This window comes from Dermacentor albipictus, chromosome 5, assembly GCF_038994185.2.
Source record: "Dermacentor albipictus isolate Rhodes 1998 colony chromosome 5, USDA_Dalb.pri_finalv2, whole genome shotgun sequence".
NCBI lineage: Eukaryota > Metazoa > Arthropoda > Arachnida > Ixodida > Ixodidae > Dermacentor > Dermacentor albipictus.
The window spans coordinates 152,676,142-152,700,691 of NC_091825.1; the positions used below are offsets into that span (position 1 = coordinate 152,676,142).

Consider the following 24,550-nt stretch of genomic DNA (forward strand, 5'->3'; position numbering starts at 1 on the left):
GTCGGAAGTTCCCTACCTGCTTACGCGAGGGGTGGGTTGCGGTACCAGTTTAGACCCCACAGACACAACACTCGTTACAGCGACTGAGCGGCTTTGGTGTTCCGCACCTGAGCGCAACAACGTGGGATCGATGGTCGGCTGCGGAGGCCGGCACGGCGATAAAATCAGACTGTGCTTTTGTTTAACCATTTATATCTAAACATTAGTGAAGCGTAGTTTTTGTAGAATTCACGTCTTTTGACTTTCGCTTAACTATAGAGTGACCTGACCATCTCTTGTGGTTTTTTTTTTTTTCATCCTCGAGTGCTCAGTATAATTCTGTTTCTCGTAGCTTGCTTGTTTCTCGCTGTTGCCACCAAGCTGCTCGGAATATATTATACACGATTTCTTTCTACACCTGCTCAGCAGAGCAAAGAAAATTGTATAAAATTTAGTCTGAATGATAACATGCTACTTGGCTGGGATACTTTCCATCCCTAGCAAACTTTTCAAGAAAGTTCGTTTTGTTAAAGCATCTTTCAGTGCGCTGTACTTCTTCACTTTACAATCCGCCTTTTTCACGGCGCGTGGACACGAAGCCAGATATCGTTCGTGGGAAAGTCGCTTGAAAGAAAAAAAATATGAGCGCGCGTGCGCGCACTGTAGCAGACACTCGTGCCGTGTACTGCGTTGGACCGCCACTGGCATATGGCTGTACGTCGGTACTGTGCCAAAAACGTGCGTACCGTACGAGTGCAACTCCACTTTAGAACAGAAAGCGGCCAGGGCCTCGTCCGGACTGCACCATGAACCACGTAGTTGCCGCCTTACATTCATGGCTAGTAAATTTATCGATAAACCCATGCGTTACACTTGGGCGATACTCTAAAAACATCACGTTGCTGACGAAGTCTTCTTGCAGCGTCGGCCCTCTCGCTGATGGCAGAGCGTGCCTGACTTCACGTACCCGTTTAAGGTGCGGTAACACTGGGTCTGTACGAGACCGACAAGGTGCTGACGCCAACTATTATCATAATAGAACCAATGAACGCGAGTTGTCGTAGCGCGACGGGCTTTCTTGTCGACGGCACTGACAATCAGCGTGCCGACCATGATCGCTCGTCCGAACCCCACGCGATCAGCCGTCGAACCGACAATGCGATGGCCGCAGCGCCTTCCCTCTTATATATAATTAATCACGTTCAAATGGCGTCGGAAATGCTTTCGATGTTGAAATGCACAAGCTTCAGTCCTCCCAGGTGTTGCACATTAAGATTGAGCCAATGTTGATCCTGTTTAGCGGAGGTTGGATTAAGCCTGGCCCTGTTACCTGCCACCGCTGCACCTGAACTTAAAGATAAACAGTTACGACGAAGGAAACTGTTGTTATAGTTCAGTTGACGCAATATAACGACTTGAAACAGATTACGGCCCACTTCTGTTGGGTTTGTGGTAGGGGTTGTAGGGAGGACCTTGCTCTTCGTCGGGACTTAGGAGTACAGGATTTATTGACATATTTACATTAAAACAAGAGATACATTTCAACAGCCTAGCATGACTGCAAAAATGAGCACGAACGTCCCACCGCACAGCATACGAGCACAAAGCTCCAAGCACCAAGCACACTCCTAGAAGCCGACAAACTGCTGCTTAAAAAGCCTCTGTCCTCCCTAGATCCTTAGGGGAGGGAAAACTGCTGTCCAACCTTCGCCCAATCGGACCGTCCACAGTCGTTGGGGCGTAGTCAACCCGCCTTTGAGGGGAAGGGCTCACACACTGACATGAGCACTTTGTATTCCCACAACACACCGAGTGTAGCGGGTCCTCGTAGCCAGATTGCCACGCTTGACCCCAGCTGGCGCCTCTATAAATTCCAGAGCTGACTTCTCCGGTAGCCGCCACGAGTGTCAGTTGACTGTGACGAATCCTGGGGCCCGAGGAACGCACCGCAAAACACCCTTTGTTAGAGAAGCTCTCATGCTGCAAATAGACCATGAAGGCCACGGCAAATCAACCAATAATACACGCTCCGCCAAACGTTGCCAGCCCTGCTGCCGTCACCGACTGTCCGAAGGAGGCGCATGGTGGATTAACGCTGCCGTGGTCTCCAGTTCTCCGCAGGAAGTGCATGGTCGGTTAGCGCTGTCGTCGTCGCCGGTTCTCTGAAGGACGCCACCCTCGCGGGTCGATCGAAACAACTGCAGCGGGCTGAGGTAGGTTTGCAGAGCAGTACCCCTGCAGGCCGATCGTAACACTTCACACGGCTCGTACGCAATAAGTGGCAAGTGCCGACACAGCGCCATCTTTCCTGAAGGCTGCCTGTCGCACTCGCTACGTAGATGGGTGAGACTTCACGTGTTATTAAAATAGCTTACACATTCCTTAATTCTAGAGAAGTACCGTTTACCTATGCGTCAAACAGGAAACACGAGACAGTGCATTCAGTGCACGAGCATAAACTCACTCAATTATCAATGGTGTCAGCGATGGCATCCGCGTTTTCGCGAGAGAACTACACGTTCATGCCGAGCACAGTTCTCTATAATAATAATTTATGGCGCGCGCAAACTGTAAGTATGATGAAGTTAAAGGAAAGCGAGAATTGGTAATAACAGCCCATAACGTATGTGTCTGAATCACATTTGCCGTTGTTGAAGTGACTCAGCCGCTCATATTGACTGGTCTCGGGGTGGAACAACGCGGCTCATATGCGCAGATATGTGTGTTTTGATGCGTTTTGACATCATTTCATATCATCGATGCGCCGTTTTCACAATATCCAAAGCTAACAACGATCTGTGGCTGTAGATGTCGATGTAAACAAATGCAGCACTTTGGCAAATACGAGGCGGAAGGCTGCATTCTAGGACTTCTTTGAATAAGCAAAATGTCTAACGATCCTGTAAAAGGAATACAGAAAGCGAGGTGCCAAGAGCAGACATCAGTGACAGCAAACTCCAAGGCAGCCGCATCGACAGACTGAACTCAGCGAGCCTTTGAAATCGACCGTACTGATAGCACAACAGCGCGCTCAGGCCTGCTCACCCAGTAGTCGATGAGTGCTACATGACTTCCAGGAACGACATGCTGCCCCGGAGAAACCATCAACAATTAATCGCGATCCACAAAACGCACAGCCGACGCACACTCAAGATGGGCGCAGGTACGCAAATCAACCGGCGAAAGCCCCGGCACCCTTCCAAAACGTTTCCAGCAGCGCGCGGCAGAGGGCAGCACAGGAACATTCTCTTTTTTTTTTTATGGCTAAAAAATGAAACTGAAGCCAGTAGCCGAGAAAAACGGACCAATCCTCGCTGTTTAGTATTCTATCCAGAAACATCCAAGCGTAAAGGAACTCAACGCCATATTTCCTTGCGTTGCTTCTTCTTTTCTTTTTTTCTTTTTTTAAAGCGAGGGCATTTCGTTTGTTTTCTTCACAATCTTCACAATGCGCCATCAGCACCATTCCGTTTTCACTTCACTTGGCAAGGCCAAGGAAGCCATTGTTAGCTGCTGAGTGAACTGGCATTTGCTTACGTTTTGCAAAACAAGACCGGCGAAACTTATACTGCGTCAAGAACCGGTTTTCTCGTCCTCTTATTTATTTACTGTTGGCTTTGTGTCTCCTTGTCGCTGATTCAATCAGACCGTAACACGTAAAACCGGAACTTGACAAGGTGGATTGTAGCCACATAGACGAGCATAACCAACGCTACATACTCACGAAGTACTCTGATTGATTTGATGTTTCAGTTATGCACTGATTTCAAGGTCACACGCCCAACACATGGCCTGTCAGAGACGCCGTTTGTTTCTCTCGCACAGCCGCGCCGCGGCCGAGGATCGAACCCGCTACGTTGTTCTCAGCAGCAGAACGCCCAGTGCGCCACCGTCATGCAGTGTGTGGTGTAATGTGCCAGTGTCGCGTCACGTTCCAGTGTTCTTGTAGCGAGCTCATGAAACGCGACAAGAGCTACTACTTGCCTTCGCTCCGTACACAGCCAATTAGATAAAGTCGATAGCGCCCGTATGGTACAGTTGCTCGCTCGTTTAAGGCCGCCTTCTTAAAACGAAAAGCTCACTTAAACGGTACCTTATTTCATTCATTACACGCCGTTCATTCCTTAATTCCTTGTACGCTGGTGATGGCCAAAGAGAGCTTAGAGCCGAGACTTGAAGCCCTTTCAGCACGGCGCGCATTCGTTTCTCTTCGGTCGCGCATATTGAAAAGGCGAGAAAGGCGTGCTCAAAATCGTGAAAATACTTTAGAACATCCAGTTGTCACCTTTAGCTTTTATTGATTATCGATCAACGTTCTGCCCCATAAGTAAAATCATTGCCCTTCTGTGGCTCACTCTATATTTTTTGTGGTGTTTGTCAAAGAAGTACGCACAAGGGCGGCGTTGCTCGGTGCACGCTGTAGTGTTCACCTGTAGGGTACGTTTTACGGAAGTGTCGCAGCGCCTCCATCATCACCTCTTAGCAGGGACGTTTTCTAGTTGTGACAACCTACGGTTAGCTTTCAATTCGTACGCATAAAAATGGTTGCACAGGCGATGCCAGTGTTTCGCATTCGAGTAAACCTGGCGTTACTACACGCAAAGCTGAAATTTTTCTTGTAACAGCACATAAACCGAAAATAAAACAATACCACGAGGAGGGAATTAGTGATGATAATGCAATGACTCTAAAATAAGGCACGCACCCACTCTAGAATTCAGATCGGCAAGGTTTCCAAGCTGCACGGAAGAAACGTAAAGTCAGCAAGCACTCTACAAGGAGAAAAGAAAAATGGTGAGGATAATGCATAATTGATAATTCACACTGATTGAGAGGGGCTGGGGGTATCGAGGGCTACAACGCTCTGACACGTGACTTCGTGCTCGGCTGGTGCGCGCCAGGTTCCTCCGCGCGGTCGGACCCGCTCGAGAGCGCTCGGGGCTGCTCCGAGATCTCGCCAAGCTCCGATGATATGACGCTCGCCACTTCCGTTTGCTGAACGGCGAAAGCTGAAGTCCCCATTTTTCTCGGGTCTTTGCTGTAGTCGCGCTGCGTGCGGTGGTGTAATTGACGAAGTTGTCCGTGGATCCGTTTCCGTCGCTCTAGGCGTGTTCGGCCGAGGCGCTCTAGCTCGGGCGGGGAGCAGCTCCAGGTGAGGCTGCTCCGAGGCCGAGCCTTGGATCGACCAACGCAAGACATCATTCGAGACTGTAAACTACCCAGCAGTGGCGTAGCCAGAAATTTTGTTCGGGGGGGGCTACGCCACTGGCCCCAAATTATATATATATATATATATATATATATATATATATATATATATATATATATATATATATATATATATATATATATATATATATATATATATATATATATATATATTTATGGGGCCAGTGGCGTAGCCAGAAATTTTGTTCGAGGAAGCTTTAGCTCGGGTGCTCCTATTTAAATACATGTAGAAGGGGAATTCGTTTTTCCCTGCAACCATTTCACGAAATATGAGGAGGTTTCTTGCATCTCAAAGAAATGTTTAATTCTATGGACTACTGGTTTGGAATTTTTCATTTAGGTGGTCAATTATTTATTAAAAATTGGCCAAATCGAAAATTTTCAGAAAACGAAACTATCAAGTTGAAAACTCCGTGACTCAACAACGAAAATGATATCACAATTCTGTGAATTGCATCTAATAGTACATCTACAGCGGGCAAAATGGATATGTTACACATGAATCTCAAAAAAATTTAGTATTGTGGAAATACGGCTTGTGCAGAACCCTTGTACACAACGTAACCAATTCACGTAAGATACAAATTAGCATAGCAAACTTGTCCGCTTTGACTGTTATAATAGATGCCGTTTACAGAACCACAATGTCTGTTCTTAATGCATAGCTATTAGTTTGCAAACGTCGTGCTTCTATTTTTTCAAACTTTCGAATTTTTCAAAATATTTTAAACAAAATTCAGGCCCTAAATCGAAGTTGTGTTTCCAACAGAACTAGGATTTCACTTTCTCAAATGCAACGAATTTCAACAAAAGCGATTAGCAGGATTATCTAAAAAAAAGCGTTTCTGCGTTTTACAAGTATTTGAATAGGCCGCGTCGGATTGGGCCCGAGCTAAAGCTTCCTCTTAAACAATTTGTCAAGGGGTCAAATCCATGAATAATAACTGCATTGTCATTGCCAAAGATGCTGCAAACGAATTCTTGAACGCTACGCACAGTCAAAACAATAAAATATGTATTCTTTCATAAAAGAATATACTCGTATGGGCCAAAAATTTTGCCCATAATAACTGATATCAATGCTTCCATATTTTTGTCTTTTTAAGTAAAGAAAATATCACACGAACTTTAGAACTATATCAGTTCGAAACCAGGAAAGCAGTGCGTGCCACTGATATGAAAAATTAAAAGGCAATGAACTGAACAAGTTGAGGACAAATATGTTAACGAAACTTTGTCATTTAAGAACCGTGCTTACATTCTTGTATATATGCAATCGCCAATGAAAAATCTCAATGACGCTGTAATTTGTTTTAAAGTATTACGCAGCAACAGCTGTCACCGGTCGTGTATCGTGAGTAATTGCACCGAAATCATAGTCGCAACAGAGGGCACGTATAAAAAGCAGGAATTCTGCAAGATATACGAGGCCAAGTCAAATGAATGTGAGCCAACAATGGGGTACTTTATTTAAAAGTAGTCTTCATGAGAATTTAGAGATTTGTCCCATTGACTAACGAGTCGCGTGATTCCCGTCTTATAGAACTCCTTGGGTTGCTGCTTCAAAAAGTCTGTATCTGGTTCCCTTGAGCTCTTTTTTCGGTTGCCCCAAAATGTAGAAGTCGCAAGGTGACAGGTCTGAGCTGTATGGCGGATGCTGCAGCGTTTCCCACTTGAACTTTGCCAGTTTTGTATTAACCACATAAGAGACGTGGGGACAGGCATTGTCGTGGAACAAGATGACCCCATTCGTCAATTTTCCACGTTGTTCGTTCTCGATTGCGACACACTGCCGTTCTGGCGTTTCACAATATCGGAAACAATTGATAGCCTCTCAAGATTTAGCAAATTCTATCAGTAATGGACCCTGACGACCGAAAAAAAAAAGTCAACAACACCTTTCCAGCGGAAATGATGGCCTTTGCGTTCTTTGGGCGTGGTAAATTCGAATGTTTCCACTGTAAGCTTTGCCGTCGTGTTTCAGGCTCGTAGCAGTGGCACCAAGGTTCGTCCCCGATCACAAATGCAAACAAGAAGTCGTCATCCTCATTGTGATACCCGATCAGATGAGTCAAGGCAGCGCGAAACTTCTCCGTCTTCTCGCGATGGATCAAAATCATGGGGATCCATTGCGCACCAAAGAGCCGATAACCGAGAAGCTCATGAATTGTGGCGTGAAGCGAACCGTGACTGATGTTCAGACGGTCTGCCAGTTCATCGATGCTTATCCTCCGTTCTTGTTTCAGCAGCTCATGAACCTTTGAAATTGTGTGGGGGGTGATTGCACGATGGTTTTGGCCCGGTCTTGGAATGTTTTTAAAACGTCCTTTAAACCGTTTGCTCCAACGCTTCACAGTGGTCAATGAAATGCCGTGTTCAACGTAAACGGCAGCCATACGGCGATTAATTTCTGTTTTGGAAACACCTTTAGCTGTCAAAAACTTCGCGACACCGAGCTGTTCAACTTTTGAAGTGTCCATTATGTGACGCAACCATATTCAACCCAGTGTATGAGAGCATTAAAGAACAGTTATCTTCACACCTGCGTGTCGCTTTTGTAAATGAGACATGCCGTTCTCCTACGCGCATGCCTCGCAGATAATGAACCGAACCATTATTGCGTGGTTAGGGTAGGCGCACATTCATTTGACTCGCCCTCGTACATTAGAAATGCAAATACAATGGAACATACAAATGCGAAAATAAGGCTTGATAAAGGACAAAAAAGTGTCACTGGAAACAAAGTTCACTGCATGTACACAGAAAACCTCGCAACAAGATTTTTAAGTATACGTATAAGTCTCCAATGAGTCTATGTATGTAAGAAAAAGTAACTGTATGTAATGCATCAAACAAGGCAAATAAACATGTTGCACAATCATAGATTCACAGAATCCTAGATTCCGCCCCCATTCCATCCACTCCCCCCGATGTATTGCGCGCGACGGAAGGTGGCGCGCTTGCTCCCCGCTTTTCTCCTTTGTGCACACAAGACTGAGCCACCATCGTCGGCTCACCCATTCCACCTCCCCTCCTACGTTTTCACTCGCACATACAGAGTGCAGCGCGTGGTCAAGATGTTATCACCCTTGGACTTTATACGAAACATGAGGGCGACGGCGACGGCAGGAATGCGCCTGGAGTGTCCATATAATTGCTTTCGAAATAATATAATAAACGTATCCGGAAACTGAAGCGTCCCGTCGCCCATTACTTTCCACAAAAGAAGCATCAAAATCGAACTTTCACCATGCGACAATTCGCTGCGCCGCAACAATGTATTTTTTTTCTGTGGGGTGGAGGCACCGAAATGAAAACAAGAACGCATAGGAAACTATGTTGGCCTGAATCGAATGCCAACATCGGGCACCTAATGGGGCTACGGAATTAATACCGAAGAAAACATGAGACGATTGGCCCACTGAGAACCATACGCATACTGCTCAGTATCCTACACCGGCGAAACAAGACTTTCCGGAAAGGTTCCGCTCAAGGAACGCGGTGCAATCCTTCGAGTCCCCACAGTGATGACGGCGAGCGACCATTGTTTTGTTTTTTCTCGTCTGCTAGCCAGAAAGCTTCCAAAACTCTGTCAGGTGAAAATCCACTCGGCCAGAGCAAACCGAACGCCCACCGAAGTGCACCGCGCGGTGGTCGGGGCCATACGAGAAAAACATATGCGCTCTGCGTAGCTCTGGCAGCCCGCGGGCAGGGTAGCGAGAACAAAAAAAAAGAAAGAAATTGAAGGGGCTCAATGTGTCCTCGGCGAATAAAAGTCAAAGTAGAAAAAATAAATAAGAACGTAGTTACTTTGGCTGGCTTTAATGTCTTGACATGGATGTTCTGGCGTAGGTTAAAAAAAAATGTTGATATTTTTTTATGTGACATGACGGCACAAGTGAACCACCCCAACGCATCGTCTAATTGGACCTCGCTGCGTGCTTTGTCAACTCGTCTGCTCGTGTGTTGATTTGGCTTAATTGTCTCGTTGTATGTTCCGATGTAAGACTTTAGAAAAGTCAATGGACCTTTGGCGTCAAATGTTTAAAACAACATTAAGCCCACAAAGTTCCACAATTGAAAATTTAAAGCACAACTTCGGAAATTTCAATGCACGTTTCACATCAAGAGCTTATTAGATTTATACCCATAAAGTTTCGCAATTGATATCCATGCGCTCCATAGATTGCGTGGCCTCAGTGAGATGCCGCGGCGAGCCCGCTCACAGTCAAAGCGCCCTTGAAACTTTGTGCTCGGATGGGACCGCTTGGCGTTATGTGACTGCCGATGTACGGGCATTGCCACGAAATCCAGCCCGAGTTCGCAATCTTTACGGTTAAATGTCTTTTCGAGCGTCAAAAACACATTCTAGACAAAATCCAGAGTGATTTCCGGCGCCGGGGGTCGCTTTGGTCGGCGGTGCATGGACAGCACGAAAAAATTTCGGGGGGGGCTGAAGCCCCATAAGCCCCCCCCCCCCCTGGCTACGCCCCTGCTACCCAGGAATGACGAAGATTGAGAGCACATCGAATAATGAATTTGGCGTATAAGTAAATCTAACGGGGATTTCAGAAGGAAAGGAAGAAAAGCAACTTGTATGACGTATAGACGCGCTGACGTATGACGTATTCCTTGCGCTCACCTCCCTTGATATGCCTTCCCCCTCTAGCCGTGGTACCCCCGTTTCTCTCTCGCACATCGCTTTGGGCGAGGGCCACCTGCATTTTATTTTCCTTCCTTGAAGGTTAACGATTCATTGTCTTATGGCATAAGGCTCTGTTGTCCCCGAGCGGGGCAAGCGCCGAGGTGGTCAAGTTGACAAGTGCACGCGAGCTGACGCCCCTTTTTTCCTTTTTTTTTTCTAGTTCCTTATTTTTCAAGGGTGATCGCGGCTTATTGCGCTTGTAGGTGTTAATTACGTAAATTGCGCTTGAAAGTTTCCGAACCATTTGCTTTCCTTATTCTTGCTATATCTTTTTTTTTTCACTTTCTTTCTTTTAGAGGTAAGTTCTTATCGGCGAACATGCCGCCGCAGAAACGAGAAACGCAGAAATGCCACCATTTGGTTCTCGTTTAACCGAGTTTAACGGAAAGGTTACTATATAAACTTAAAATTTCAGTTCTAGAGCATGCCGCAAGCTGTTATGCGTTTCCTTCGGTTTTCTTGTAAAACTGGCGGAAATCGGATATATTTTTGAACCGAGAAATAAAACGAGCTTTCAGTTCTGTAACTAGGCAATAAAAGAAGATACCGCTATTATATATGTATATTGTTGTACTATGTGGCACCTATAAGAGAAAGGTAATATACCTTGCTGTAGAACATTTGAATTATTTGCAAATAGAATCATAAATTACGTAAGGAAAGTAACGATATCACGGTCAATTTGAACTAATGCGTTAAATTAATTTACTCTAGGTGTTGTTGGTTCGGTGCTGTGGAGTGTCAAGCTTGATATCTTTCTCCCTTCCCTTCCTCCTTCGCTCTCTCTCTCTCTCTCTCTCTCTCTCTCTCTCTCTGTATACATGTGTGTGTGTGTGTGTGCGTGTGCGCTTGCGTGTGCGCGTGCGTGTGTGTGTTACTCGTTTTCCACATTTTATTGCGGCAAAATGCCTGAAGGACTTTGCCGAAATTTCATTTTAGTTTTTTCGCGTTTTTTAGAAAATTACAACTCTATAATCAAGATAGCGGTTATGATAATTTAAACTATGAATATTTCTAACACCTCAGACTATACAGATGGCTGTATATAGTGCGTGTTAGTGCAGATCGGTGCCGAAAAAAGTTCGACTAGTGCTTTTTTTCTCTTACGCACGCGTGATATTTCTTTTCCTTTTTTTTTCTTTTCCTACGGTACATGAAATTTTATTATTCATACCAGAGTACGTTATTCTGTGGCGTTAGGATAAATGTCACCAGGAACGGCCACTTGACTGGTCCTAATTCCGGCTCCGTGACAGTGTCGCAGACGGTGTGAGGCAAATGTAGTCTGCGACTTGGAGCTTTAGACGATCAGCCGGGGCCGGGAGACGATAGGGAGGAGGGGAAGGGGGCGACGAGGCAGGAGCTTCAGTCGGGGGTTGTGTCCAGTTTGCTACGCCTTAATTAGAAAGATGGACAATGTTAGACTGGCTGTGCGCACGTGAGCCTTGCGCGATGTTTTTTCTTAAAGGGAGTGTCTTCCTTGGCGAGTTACCGCTACTTTTTTGTATCGGGTATGTTGTTTCTGACGCCTATTTCTAGCCCCTTCCGTGGGCCGATCCCGAGGATAGTGCAGTTTTATTGTAAGTACTACTGGGTACGTAATTATAATGATGATGATAATGATTATTATTATTATAACGATACTGATGCTGGTGATGGTGATGATGATAACTGCATGATGACAAAAAGTTGGAAGGCAATTAAACATCTAGTTTGCGTAGATCAAACATTGTAGCTCCATCGAAACTCTCACAACAAATTATATCATGGTTCACACACCCCGTTCTCAACCGCAACTCACCCAGGAAGACACTGTCTTCCATCGACTTCAACTAGACGTAGAATCGCTTCTTTCTTTTTCTTTTTTTTAAATACACTTCGGCAAGAAGCACCGTGTAGCTGAGTAACTTCGCACTAGCCTTTTACAAAATTTGTACTCACTCAGAGACTAAAGAACAAAGAATCTTTATATTCACAATAGCCGTGCCCCTCGTAAGTTACTATCGGCCTCCGTTTCAGCAGGTCATGGGTGCGGAACCTGCCGTCGAAGGTAACCCAGCGGTAAAAAAAATTCCTCAATCGTCTCGAGGCCATTCGTTCAGTTTTCTTCGCGGTTTAAGTGCTTCAAGGTCTCGTTGGACCCGGGAGACGAAACAGTGCGTGTGGCTCTTAACTGTTCATAATTTAGTGTGCTGGCCTCTGTCGTTGCATTGTGTCTTTTTTCCTTGTCTTCTATAGTTGCGTAACAGTGAGAAAAAATAATCTCTCGGTAACATATTTAACTTACCGCTACAGAGTTTGTGTGGCAACACTTTGTCGTCTAGAATACTTCAGGAAGACTTACTAGGCTGGGTTTTTTTAACGTGCCTATTCTGCATCCTAGTGCAATACGTGATTCGCAAGCCGGTACGTGCAAAGGTTATTAAAAAGCGACCTAACACAAACGTTCCCAGCTTTGTCTAGGTAAACGTGTGCTTGTCTGCATCTTTTGTACTTGCAATTGCGTTAAGCAGGCTCTAATTATATCCCGTTCCCACTTCAGTTTGGCAATCACAAACTCAGATGTTGTGGTTGCTGCAAAGTGCCTACCGACCCGGCTGCAGAGAAAGAACGTTCGCTCTGTTAGTGCTCTGTTACAGGGATGCACGAAATGGCGCTTTTCAAATGCCTTTATTAACGCTGTCTTTAAGGGTACGTTGGCGCCTACAGTCGGCGCCGGCATGCTCTTCTTCGCTGGCATAATAAATGTGCGCAAAACTAACATTTACAATATATTACAAATAAAAAGGGAACACGTATTGTGATATGGATTCTTCTAATCTCCAAGAGTCACACATGCTTCTGGAAAGTGCAAACACCTCTAAACCTATTTTCACCTCGCGTTCACAACGCCGCTATAACTTCGTTGCTTTCATTGCAATTATTTTGAAAGCAACAGGGAGTTTCACGTAAAATTGCCCTGGCGCTGCGCAGTCCTCTATATAGCGCTTGTGTTCTTTTATTATTATTTATTTATTTATTTATTTATTTATTTATTTATTTATTTATTTATTTATTTATTTATTTATTTATTTATTTATTTATTGGAGAAGCCAAATGGTTTGCGCGGGAAAGAACTTCGGGAAATGGCAAAGACCGAATTCCGCTCTTCAGCCTCTCTTGTCGTTCTGCATATCCATTTTTGCGCGAAATTGTGTGTAGGTAAACTACACAGCAACAAACTTTGGCGCTATTATTAATACTTTAATGTGGAATTCACTGAAGACGTAGTAGGTATTTAAAACAATGTCACAGCGGTAAAGAGGTTACTTTCTCGGTGACTTATAATATTACTTGGCGCCAGGGGACATGTGAGGCCAAGCTATAATTACTATTTCAGTGTATTAAACTAAGAGCCATTCAAAACAGTGGCGTCACGCGCAGTTACGCAATGACAAAGACAACAAATGCAGGTGGTGGGAACTCGCGCACGTTGTTGTCATTGTCGCAGAACGAGGAGACGCAGTCCCCGGCGTGAAGCTCGCGTGCGCCTCCATTTCTTCGTGAGTTTCAGCGTGTTTTCATCGCTGTGTTATGTAATCCACTGCTAAGAAATGAGACAAGAGTTTGCTTGCTTGTCGACATTATAGTGCTCGATCAAAGCTCGATCTAAGCTACTGGTCGAGTCACTAATTGTCTTATTCTTTCTTCATTCAAGTACCCTGAATGACGGACACTGACATGTCCGGTAGCTGATGAACCTGGACCCATATTCACTAAAAACAAAAGAAAGAAAAAAAGTTGTTACGCTAAAATTGTTCTTAGGAACACATTACAGCCAATCCTAATGCTAGACGTGTTAGTGACGGCGGCCAGGAAAATTGCGAACAGCGAACTTCCCAGCGAAGAGCTTTGTGAATCCGGCCCCCGCAGCCCAAACTCACGTTTCCTTGTTTTTCTTTTTTTTTTGCATGCTGTTGGCCGATCGTAAGAACATTTTTCTTCATGTGGGGCCCTGACAAGTTGGTAAAAGTACTGGCAAGAAATCCTTTATTTCTTCTTATTGTGACGAAGGAAACTATTCCTCCTGATAGCAAACAAAGAAATAAATTAATTTAAAAAGAAACATAAATGCATTTTGAGCGCCAACGATTCACGCATCTGTTATGTACGTACCTTTATAGTCGTTGTACATGTGAAACCCTACTGTAATGCTCTAAAACGCAAAATTTGGTTAATAATGAATGTATGAATAAACAAATAAATAATAAAGTCGTAGTCGTCACTTAGCGACTTTTCGTAAGCGTTGAGTGTTTTCGGTGGTGACCTGGCGACTGGCCAAAAAAATTAATGTTACGAACACTGCTTCGGCCTGCTTACGCGCATAAAACTCCCACAGTGTGAACGCTTTCACATAGACTAGTATATGCGTGGTGAACAAAGTACACAGATACATCGCAGAGGCAGCAGAAGTCGCACGGGCACACGAAGCTCCGCAGTATCCAAGAAGGCTTGAACGCAACGTTGCAGATGCGTTCGTTTCATAGAACAATAAGCTGTAACGCGAGCTGATTGATCACGACACTTGTTGCTTGTGTGAATCATGTGCCTTGTTTCTATTTCTCTTCTTTTTTTGCTCGGAAGCATTTACAGTAATAATACGCATTATGATTTAATGTATGTAACAAATGGCTTGCTATCTCTCTCTTTCTTGCTGTCTCTGCAAAACTGATGTCTCGGGATATATAAGAATCAGGAGCTAAGTTCTCACGCTTTTCATTTTAAATAATTATTTATTGTTGGGCGGATGTGTTGACTAATTTCACGTCCAATACTACTGTGAGCTGGTGCCTGTGGTTTTACGCCCAACTCTGTGGTATACGAACTGTTTTGTCAATATGGTCTCGTAATCGAACATTTTTGTTTGTTTTATATTTTTTAACGCGATGCATCAATTGCCTTATTCCAGACACGTTGAAGTAGGTAAGTTCCTCTCTCGCCTCGTGTCTGACTTCTGTGATGAAGAAGAAATGCGTGACCCATCGTGGGAACGTCCTCGAGCACGCCAGCCCGATGCTCTTAGCATTAGGCCACGATCTTTTTTATAGCGATAGCGATTAGACGGACACTGCAGGTGCATCTCTGCCGTCGGCGTCGCCGTGATGTTCGGTATAAAGTCCAAGGGCGATAACGTAGTCGCCGCGCTCCATGACACCACATGTGCGCGCGTGGCACCATGCGTGTTAATTTAATCAGCAAATGTTTACAAGTTAACACGGCCGATAAGGCTACTATCCTTACTTCGTCTAGCTGTCTACTAATTTGCTATCGCAATCACTGTTTCGCCTTTGGGGCGAAACTACGACTTTATTTATTTAGCTATTTATTTATTTATTTATTTATTGCTTTTATTCAATTTTTACAGAGAAACAGTATACAGACACACCAGCCCAGCGTGGGCTGAGAAAAGAATCAATCAAAAATCTGGCACGTGCAACAGCCCTTCTGACCGAGGTAGCCAGTCTGACTCCTGCCTAATCCGTTCGTGCCAAAGTCGGCAAGCTCTTCGAGCCGTCTGGCGCGGGCCAGTTTCTCGCCTTCTTCCCTCGTGGCAGCTCGCGCTTTGAGATGCTGTAGTTAGACTGCACCGCCTTTGTTAGCGGCCCACATTTCCCAGTTCTTTACAACATAGAGTTGCGGCAGTGACCGTGGATCACATGGGAGAGCAGATAAGCAGCGCAACCTTAAGGAGCTGCACGGTAACAGAGGGGGAAGAAGCAGCTGTGGCTCCAGCAGTGGCGGAGGGTTACCGTAGAAACAGAGCCTTGATAATACTCACAGACTCTAAAGAAGCATGCGGAAATTACACGGCAGGTAGAATCAACAAAGGGGCGCTGCGAATCCTCCTCGAGGCAGGGCTTCCGAACGAAAAGATACTGCATATGATTTTCTGGGTGCCGGGTCACACCGGAATAGAGAGTAACCAGAGGGCCGACAGTCTAGCTCGCGAGCTCACATACCGAGTGGGACAGTCAATGGACCCGGATACCACTATGACGGTGGAACCAACGCACGCGGAAATACTAAACCATCACCGAGGAAAAAGGACAATATATCCACCACCCCACCCATCTTTAACACAACACGAAGCAGTCGGCTGGCGAAGGCTGCGGACAGGAACATGCTCCAATCTACACATCCTACATAAAATGTTTCCCAGTCAATACAGGGACACATGCCCATGGTGTGGGGCCATCCCAATACTATATCACATCACATGGGAGTGCAGAAATAATTTTTCTTTCCACAAAGAAAAAAAAACCATTGCGGAACAGTGGGAGGGCCTGCTCACCATCGGCGCGCTCACAATCCAAAAAGGATTGGTGCAACACGCTCTCAAAGTGGCCAGGCGCAGCGGTGCTCTGGAATAGGGGCGCCGACCAATCAAGACGACGGAGACTTCAGCAAAACATGAAGACCTCTGTTAGCCGCTGAAAGCTGTAAATAGAGCATTAAAATTTTTCCTTCCTTCCTTCCTTTACTCGTAGCAGCCTACGCTACGTAGAAAGTTGTGCGCCTTCATGATCGACCCAGGTTGATCACATTGTAACATTTATACGCTGAAGTCTAAATTTCATGGTCGTTATCAAATAGATCGCGTGAAAAAAACTTGGATACATGCGATTGCATAACAGTTAGTCGTACATGAAGTAGCAATCCGTGTTTCTCTCGTTTACGCCCATTCAGTACCTATGCAGAACCCAACCATTGGCATGTCATAGAAATTCGCTTCGAGCTTCTCCAGTAATAATGCTGCCATTGCCGTCATACGATCGTCATAGTCGCCTTGTTGCTGCTGTCGACGCACACACAACTGCTCGATTTACACAAACACGTTAGTCCACCTGTAATCACTTTGCGGCACCCAAAAAAAAGTGCTGGATATAGCCAGTTACCCGTAAAATGCTTCGCAAAACATCGATAACCGCAGGACGTGTGATTTGTACATTTTTTTCTTTCTGTTGCACGAACCACATTAATCGTTGGCCGGATTGTGATAACACGTTTTCGTCATTACTGGCCGACGCTTTTTATATTGTCTATGAATTCCGACAGCACGACAAGTTTGGCTGCTGAAGAGCCCGCTATACCAAATATGTCGTAGAAAAAAAAGGAACACGCATACCCACATTATGAATGGGAGAACAATGTGAATAGATAAAAAATGCTTGAAATAATGGAACTATACCGCTCGAAATCGTTTACATTAAAAGAAGCACTTTCTACTAAGAGCTTCACGTAGGTTGCAAATATGTACGTACCACGCGTCATAGAAAATAATCTGTGACAAGCATTATTAGACTGTACTCGTTCGTAACGAACCGTTCTAGCCTATATGAGCTGATACATAACACGTGCCCCGGACATAGATGACGGTGCTTTTGGTCAGTTCTGCTTGCATACCCGTCATTCGCCACTCCGAGTGACTGATCCTGGCAATGACTCATGTTCGACACCAGTCGACTCTGTGGGTAATAGGGATAAGTGTCAGTTTGTAACTTCGCTATCCTTCCGAAAAGAAGTCAAGGCAGCGTCCGTCATGCAGTGGAACGCCCGAGGGCTAAAATCACGAATTTCAGATTTCCGTCAGTATGTGTACACCAATGTGTTTCCACTCATTGTCATTTGTGAGCCCAACTTGTCGAAACCAATCCGACTGTCAGGGTACGAATGTTTCGTGTCCTCAACAAATAGTGCATGCAGCAAAATCATCGTTTTTGTTCGTCGTGAACTCACCTATGTTTTGCAACCAATTGCGCCCCACGACGACAATCAGTACATTTGCATCACAGTTAAAAAGAACAAACTCTTGTTTACTCTCATAGGCGTGTATATATCGCCTTCCAGCAATTTCGACACTAGAAGATTAGCGGATATCTTGAGTGTTTGCCCCACCCCATGGATCATCATTGGAGATTTCAATGCACACCATCCAGCATGGGGGAGTACAAAGACAAATGCAAAAGGACAAAGATTATCAAACATCGCATACAACTATGGCCTTACTCTCTTGAACGATGGTAGCCCCACCTTTCTTCGAGGCGTGTCATACGGCAGCTGCCTCGACCTTGCTTTCGTTTCCGACTCTCTCGCCAGATGTGTGAAGTGGTTTCCAGATATTGAGACACATGGGAGTGATCACATTCCCACCTATCTGAACATCAAAGGGTTGTCGTCTAGATCTGGCCCACGGAATACCATTCGGACGATTCAATGGGCCAAGTTCAAATCTGATATGGAAGATGCCTGCAGCGAGGGCCTACCCTCTGGGTTAGAACAAACAATTAAAAATACGATGCGAAACACCACTCGCATGCTGACGATCTCTCACACGCGGAATGACTTCGACATAGAATTAGAGCGACTTCGCGCACTTCGTCGCCGGGCGGAACGTCGATATCGGCGTACAAAATCAATCCATGACCTTAGGGCAGCCAGGAGGATACAAAAGAAGATTCAGCGTCGAATGGATAGATTAGCGTCAGAACGTTGGGCAACGTTTTGCAAGACACTCGACCCCCGCAAGCCACTATCTCATATTTGGAAAACGGTGCAAGGTCTGCGTTGCCTTCCGGAACAGCGTTTTCCCTTCAAGGCGCTCGCGCTTTTCCAAGGGCGGCAAGACGTCGATGTCGCAGAAGACTTTTGTGCGCGGATGGCAGACCAAGCGACACGTCCAGACCCTCCAGCCCGAGATGACGTCCCCCGTTCCCGTGATTGCCGCATGGACCTTCCTTTCTCAATGGAGGAGCTCGAGGCAGCACTAGCTCTCTGCAGGCGCTCATCATCTCCGGGCCCAGATGGTATATCATACCGAGCCTTGTGCTATCTCGGAGAATCCGCACGGATAGCACTATTGAGTCTCTACAACACCTCATGGCAGGAGGGAAATGTTCCTGACGAATGGAAAGTGAGCCGCCTGGTGCCAATCTTGAAGCAGGGCAAATCCCCGCTAGAGCTCGCCTCTTACCGCCCCATAGCGTTGGCCAGCTGTGTAGGAAAGATTATGGAACGGATGATCCTTGGCCGCCTGGAATGGTACCTTGAATACTACAAGATTTATCCGAATTCCATGGCTGGTTTCCGACGTGACCGCTCTTCCATCGACAATGTAGTTGATCTCGTATCATATGTCCAGCACGAAAGGTCCCGTAAACGTTTATCTGCAGCTTTATTCTTAGATGTGAAAGGGGCATACGATAACGTATTACATGAGGCAATTCTCGACGCTCTTGTGACGGTTGGCCTAGGTGGTCGAGTATTTTTGTGGATCGCAAGTTACCTTTCTGCAAGATCATTCTATGTGTTAACCGACGATGGCCCAACTACGCGACGCTATACCAGCAGGGGCGTTCCTCAAGGCGGTGCTCTTAGCCCGACGCTATTCAACCTCGCTCTTATTGGGCTTGCTGAACACTTGCCAACTACCACCAAAATTTCAATATACGCAGATGACATTTGTGTCTGGACTTCGGCAGTCACACGTCCTCAGGTACGTGCACGGCTTCAAAGAGCGGCTACTTTGACATCGAGCTACTTGTGTGAACAAGGTCTGAGCATATCGCCAGACAAATGCGCCCTAGTAGCATTTACTCGCAAACCAATGACGCCTTATGTCATCTCAATCAAAGGGCGGACCATATCCTATGTCAGAACCCACAGATTTCTTGGCGTAATTATCGACCGAGACCTCAGTTGGAGCCCACACGTGGCCTACATGAAACGGCGCCTGACAGCAACCTCCCAGTTGTTTAAATACTTGACAGGAAAGACGTGGGGGATGTCAGTAGACGCAATGCTGAGACTCTACAGAGCTCTCTTTCTCGGTTTCTTAAGATACAGTCTACCTGTACTGACCAACACCTGCAAGACAAATATTCGTGTTCTGCAGGCAGCACAAGCTCAAGCACTCAGAGTTTGTCTTGGTTTGCCCAGATGCACGTCAACTGAGGCAACTATTGCGATTGCTCGGGACCATCCAATGCAAACTCACATCACGGTGGAAGCCCTGAGAACGCATATCAGACATTTTGCACGTGCCCCCTATCACCACCTTGCAACACTACCTTCAGACAGGCACCAAGCATCATTCTCGAAAACTATCGTCAAGTACAACGACAAACTTCCCTCGGGCTTCACCGCTCCATCTAAGCCACCGATACCCCCTTGGTGCCTTGTCAGCCCCACAGTCCATCTCAGCGTACCAGGAATCGGGAAAAAGTCTGAGCTGTCGTCGCCTGTGCTCAAACAACTGTCTCTGCTTCTTCTGCACGAGAGGTACGCGGAGAGTGCACATATTTATACAGATGGTTCCACAAACATCCAGTGTTCGTCCGGTGCTGTGGTCGTCCCAGCAAGAGGTATTACCATCAGCTTTAGGACTGACCACCCAACGACATCTACATCTGCGGAACTAGCTGCTCTTCGCGCTGCTCTTAGTTTCGTCAATCGGGAACCACCTCGACAATGGTCAATTTTCAGTGACTCAAAGGCAGCCCTCCAATCTGTGCTATCAGCTCTGCGTCGCGGGCCATTCGAACAGCTCGTGCTCGACATTCGATGCCTGCTTCATACATCACATGAGAAAGGGCATCACGTGACGTTTCAGTGGCTGCCAAGTCACTGCGGCGTCATAGGAAATGAAGACGCTGATAAAGCCGCTCGGACAGCTCTTGAAGACACACAGGAAGAGGCCATACCACATTCGCGGTCCGACGCAGCCAGCAGACTTCAAGTGCTTGCACGGGAGATCACGCTCTCTCTATGGTGCACACCAAGCAGCCCGACAAACCGCAGCAATCATCAACACGACCTGCCCTCATTGATGCGTCTCTGTATGCCAACTGGACTCCGCCGAAGTGAGGCCACCCTGCTTTATCGCTTATGGCTAGGGGTGGCCTTCACGAAATCCTACTCGTTTCGCATTGGAATGGCCGATAACGCTCTCTGCAATCCCTGTCTTTGCGAGGAGACGCTGGAACACATTCTGTGCGACTGTCCTGAATATAATGTTCAGAGACAGTCCATGGCATCTGTTCTAGCGCACCTGGACAATAGACCATTGTCAGTTGCAACCATTTTCACACATCGCCGACAGAAGACATCGCAGCTGAAGGCGACGAAGGGACTACTTCGGTTTATGAAGGATACGGGCTTGGACAAGCGGCTGTGGCAGTGATATCGCGTACTGCGCAAGAGTGACGGACTGTAACTGACGATGTGTTCGCTGTGTTATGTGCTCTCTCTCTCTCTCTCTCCTCCCATCTTTCATCTCCCCCATCCCGCTCCCATGTGTAGGGTAGCAAACCGGTTAAGCGAAACTGGTTAACCTCCCTGCCTTCCTTCTCCACTTTTTCCTTCCTTCCTTGTAACTTCGCTGAAATAAAAGCACCGCACAAGTTCAGTGGGGTCAAGACGTATTTCTTGGTTAACGGTCGACCGTCCTTTCCGCCGTTTAAATCGTGTTTAGCCTGTCGCGGTAAATCGCCGCCACTTCCGAAGCGTCCCAGTTTGGCGTAGGCCCACAGCGCACGTTTTAGTTACTGGCAGCGAAGTGTGTTGTGCACTGCATTTCGTCCGTCACGTGGTGCGCACGTAAGTCCTGAACACTGCGGCCTTAGTCACGTTTCCGTACGGCGCCAGCTTCTTTTCCTCGTGTCATTCGGAGGACGTAATTTCTGACGTAGAAGTTTATGAACAGCAGAAGGCCGAAGAAACCCTGGCTGAGTGCGAAGAGGGCCAGAGACCTCGGGTATCCGCAGTCGTAGAATAGCGTTATCGACAGGTGCATCTTGAGGCCGATGAACTGCACAATCTGCAGCTGGGTAAGATATCGCTTCCACCACAGGTACTTCTGCACCGAGGAACCCAGGGCGGCGAGGAAGTAGTACGAGTACATGATGACGTGCACGAATGCGTTGACGCTCACTCCGATGTCCGGCTGCCCGTCGGTGCCGAAGTTCATGTAAAACCATCCGCTGAACACGATGAACGCGTGATGAGACACGTGCAGGAACGTAATTTGCGAGTTCTTCTTGCGCAACACGAAAAATAGGGTGTCCAAGAAGTCGGCGACTCGAACCAAACAGTACCACCAGACTAACCTCATAATCTCCAGGTCCCTCTCGCTGGGGTTGTGGTACTCGATGCCCTGGCAGAGCACGTTGTAGTGGCCCGAGAGGTACGCCACCTGAAACACTCGCACCGCGAAATATGCATTCGCGATCACCGTGAATATGTTGTACGTCAGCACGGCCCACTTCAGCTCGAATGGCTTGCGGTCCCTCATCCAAAGCGGGCCGGCGACCTTGACGAAGTATATGTAGCCCAGCAGCAATGGCAGCACGAACCTGGAGTCCGCTATGCCGCCCCATCCCTCGGTACGAGGGTCCCTTCGGGACCAAAAGTAGTCGTAGAGCTGCACAACTATCGACGGTGAGGGCGCTGAGGACACCGGTGAAGACATGTAATCTATGTGTGCTAGTGCGTGCTAACGTGCTTACAGCCGACGCGGAAGTGCGACAGATATTAGCCGCAGTTTTTGCCCCAAGATCTGTGAGAGCAGGCAGTCCTTTCCGTCCAGTAGCTGAAAACTGCCTTCGGCTCAGCTTGCTCGCTACGACTCGGGAATCTCAAGTATAAAATGGGAGCAAGGCGTTTCACACTCGCCAAGCGTCCCACGATACATAAATACCCACCGACGAGGAAAGTGAACGATGGGGCAGCGAGGCGCGTCACGCGGACAGCTATTGGCTGCGCCAGGCTAAACGCGACGAACCCAGCATATAAAATTACGGCAATACGATACGCGAGAAATGCAAAACTTCCCGATACGTGTCGAACATGTCTCACATGTCTTCTCAAGCGCTCCGAGTAGCTGCCACTCTCGCACCAATTATGGCAGGGAGCGTGTTGAGTACGCTTTCGAAACGCAAGCACCTTCGCAGATGACTGATTGATTGAGAAAAACACGACGTTCTGTGCAAAGGGACCGGAATACCTCGTCTTAATGCAAATGGCAGTTTTACTTATTTTGCGTTGTGGTTCTTACCTGTTGTGTAAGGCTGTACGAATATTCAGTATTTGGAACACCAGTCCAATAGTCTTTGCTATTCGGCTTGTATTCAATCATTCGCTATTTAAGATTGCCGAATATTCCACAGCATTTAAATGACCGACGCAATCGGGCATTGTTCTTAATAGTTATGCTGCAGGACATCCGTGGATGCCTCGGGACCCACCAGGGGCCGTTTTCACGCAGCTTTTCGTTCGTAAGTGCTCTTTGCCATTGACTGGCCTCCTTCGCCAATGATAGGTCCGACATCAGAATTGCCTGACATGTATTCTGCAGAACGATTCTAGCATAAGAGCACACTGTGAGCACGAGCTTAGTTCCTTGGTGGGCACATACGGAGCAGCCAGCTTCTGTGCAGTAACTTCCGGTCATTCATCCAGAATGACTCGCCTGTTGGCAGCCTATTTAACTTCTAGTTTCGATTTAGGGAATGCGATTTCTTTATTTGGCTAACATCGTCCGGAGTGCATCTTTTTAAACCGACGTGCAGTGGTGTGCAGTACTACACGTAGCTTTCCTTAAAGAACGCGGAGAGTAGAGAGAGAGAGAAATAAAGTGGAGCACAGATACACACTCACAGTCGCTCACTATTACCGCACAACATAGCAGCACTTGCGGCGCTGTAAACATCAGTTCAGGCTCCAGCCGCTTTTCTAAGTCTGGTGTCCGTAAAAACTGCAACAGCGCCCTGGTCGCGCTTCGCTGCGATGACTTGTGGCGTCTCTGTAAATTGTAGCGAGGACAGTCACAGAGGACGCGTTGAAGAGACTCCTCGCTGCCACAGTCATCACGCATAGAGTCGTCGGCCCGTCCAATTCGGAAAGTGATAGACTTCGTAAACGCCACTCCTAGCCATATTCGACAAAGTAGGGTAGCACTTTACCTCCCATCCACTCTCTCCCCAACGTAGGGTAGCAAACCGGATCTTCCCCTCTGGTTAACCTCCCTGGCTTCCCCTTTCTTCGGTCTGTCTCTATTTTCTATTAGAAACCAGACGTGCATATGGTGACGCGCTGTTCTCTCGTTTCATCAGTGTCATCGTTACCGAGCAGCGAATAGCTGAGAGAACTTTGCCATTTACAAGCTCGTTAGTTGACCGGACGTCCAGTTGTGAACGGCTATAAATAAATGTAGATAAGCGTTTTAAAGTGATAAATTTCTTTGGCTGTTTTCCCAGTTTTGCTGCTGTACGTCAGTCCCTGGGCGTTTATGTATCCTCCACGGTGACCTTGACACGCACATTATATATATAATTGGCTTCGAACCCTCTTCCCCAGCACAGAAGCCGATTGCTCTAACCGTTAGGCTGCGGCACATAAAACACTTTTACGAATTCCTCTCGTGCAAGCCAACTCTTTGAGACGCTTGGCGCGTTAGGCGCATCAAAAAGCAACAATTTAATTGTAAAATGTGAGCTCCTGCATCTCACGGTGAAAATAGAAGTTACAGGACGCGTTAGTTATTCCGAATTTTTCCGAATTCTTTCAAGAATTCCTACCTTTCCCGGCATTGCTAGCATTACT

General features: G+C 46.6%; 2 protein-coding genes across 6 annotated transcripts in view; one reads left to right on the forward strand and one right to left on the reverse strand.

Annotated features, from left to right (window-relative positions):
- Positions 1 to 24,550, forward strand: part of LOC135902392 (uncharacterized) — a 553,623-nt gene that overhangs the window by 493,189 nt on the left and 35,884 nt on the right. The gene's annotated exons all lie outside the window — the stretch shown is intronic.
- On the reverse strand, positions 21,570 to 22,418 carry LOC135902368 (very long chain fatty acid elongase AAEL008004-like). Its single transcript, XM_065432381.1, has one exon. It carries the CDS (start codon positions 22,416 to 22,418, stop codon positions 21,570 to 21,572), a length of 849 nt encoding a protein of 282 aa, XP_065288453.1.